Source organism: Mandrillus leucophaeus, unplaced genomic scaffold, assembly GCF_000951045.1.
Source record: "Mandrillus leucophaeus isolate KB7577 unplaced genomic scaffold, Mleu.le_1.0 Scaffold593, whole genome shotgun sequence".
Taxonomy (NCBI): domain Eukaryota; kingdom Metazoa; phylum Chordata; class Mammalia; order Primates; family Cercopithecidae; genus Mandrillus; species Mandrillus leucophaeus.
This window is the reverse complement of record NW_012106397.1, coordinates 100,478-102,352: the sequence shown is the minus strand read 5'-3', so window position 1 is coordinate 102,352 and position 1,875 is coordinate 100,478. Positions and strand designations below refer to the sequence as shown.

The 1,875-nt window shown below is 50.6% G+C and overlaps 1 protein-coding gene across 1 annotated transcript in view; it reads left to right on the top strand.

Annotated features, from left to right (window-relative positions):
* Positions 1–1,875, top strand: part of LOC105553393 (14-3-3 protein beta/alpha) — an 18,914-nt gene that overhangs the window by 7,195 nt on the left and 9,844 nt on the right. The window contains 1 exon segment of the mRNA XM_011999450.1: positions 1,614–1,872. Within this exon segment, the coding sequence (XP_011854840.1) occupies positions 1,614–1,872 (259 nt within the window).

Below are 1,875 nucleotides of genomic sequence, written 5' to 3'. Positions count from 1 at the left end.
GCCCAGGAAGCACAGAAATTCTGCCAGCCAAGAGACAAAGAAAGAGAAGTAAAGCCAGCACATGGAGATAAGAAAGTGAACATAACTTCAGAGCAGTATCGCCAGGCCCAGTGAGGCATGCTTGGATGTTGACACAAAAATCCCTCTTCGACTTGATCAGGCTCCAGTATGGATCTTTCACTTTAGCCCAAAGTGCCTCCTTGAACTCTCAAATGTATTCTGAGCTGAGCGCGATGGTGATTTGGGGTCAATCATGATCTTCCCCAGGGGGATTTTCTCTCTCAGAGCTCAGACCTTGCGCATGGCCCCTGTGACCCACCTCCTGGAACTCGGGGCTCTGGGGGAATGCCTGATGTGCCTCAGGACCGAACAGGCACAGTCTGCCACCGCTTGTGCTAACTGTGGAAACAAAGGGTACATGGGGCATGTATAGGTCAAGGGTTATGTGCAATTTTACCAGAAAATAAATGTAATTTATTCTAACACTGAAAAATTAATTAGGTCCTCATGCTTCTCTTCTTTCTTTTCTTTTTTTTCCAGGCAAGGTCTCACTCTGTCGTCCAGGCTGGAGTGCAGTGGCATAATCATGGCTCACTGCAGCCTTGACCTCCCTGGCTCAAGCGGTCCTCCCGTCTCCCCTCACATTTCTTATGTCTGATTGACAGGGGGATAAAAGCACACATCTGGCACCTCTCCTTGTCCGGGAGGACTGGCCACAGAGTCATTTTGCGGAAGTTGGAGACGAGTACACTAGATGGGGCTATTGCCTTGCATTATACGATTCACACTGCATGGGGTGGAGAATTGAATTTCAGATGCAAGAAATGGGAAAGGAGGAAATAAAAACTTGGAATGTCCTAACCTTTCTGAAAATCCAAAAAAGGCCCAAGGAAAGCTAGTTCAATTATTCCTACTATGACAAACTATGATACAGTCAGACATGCCCACTCTGGCGGAGTGTTCCCAGCCTGGGCTGCCCAAGAGATGGCAGCTATTCCAGGACAGATGGAGTGTGGACCCCTTCCCTGTGGTGAGCTGGGATCACTCTCAGGAATGACGATTAGCCCAGAGCCATGGGGCTTGTTGGATGTAGGGGTGAGTGGGGCTTGCAGAAAACAGCCCACCATCGATGCTCTGATATCCGAATGCCACTCTGGTCACCTCGAGATTAAAATTTGGAGGTAGACCATCCTGTGTGGTCTATTGGTGAGACAGGGACTCAGAGGAACACAGGAACCATCCACACTCTCGCCCTGCCATGGCTACCGGCCGCTCTGGCAAACCTTGGCTCCCTTTGAGTTCACCATCCTCATTGCTGCACCCTGTCCTTTTTCAGACACCTCTATTTTTCTCACACCTGGAAATTACACCTGCTGGCAGTCTTCAGAATTTTCCAGAGAGTTGGCAACTTGGGGCTCATTTATTTCTGCTCATTTTTATTTAGTTTTTTTACAGGTGTTGTGATCCAGGCAGGACATGATAGTAGCTCATCAAAGAGAGGCTGTTTGGGGGAAGTGGAGCAGCTGCCGCTGGTTTTGGAGCTGGGGTAGCTACCACTGCCACCACCACTGCAGCGGCCTAAGGAGTCAGTTTGGGAAGGTGGTGGTCACCAGGCTCAGAGCTGTGCTTGGAAGTGACAAAAAGTGTTCTGGTACAGAAAGCCAAGGCCGCTGAGCAGGCTGAGTGCGGTGATGATGTGGCTGCAGCTGGGAAGGCAGCCATGCCACAGGGGCATGCACCCCTAACTGAAGACAGCAATCTGCCCTCTGCCGCCTACAGGAACATGGCGGGTGCCCGCCGTTCTTCCTGGATTCTCATCTCCAGCACTGAGCAGGGAACAGGGAGGAATGAGAAGCAGCAGATGGGCAAAGAGTA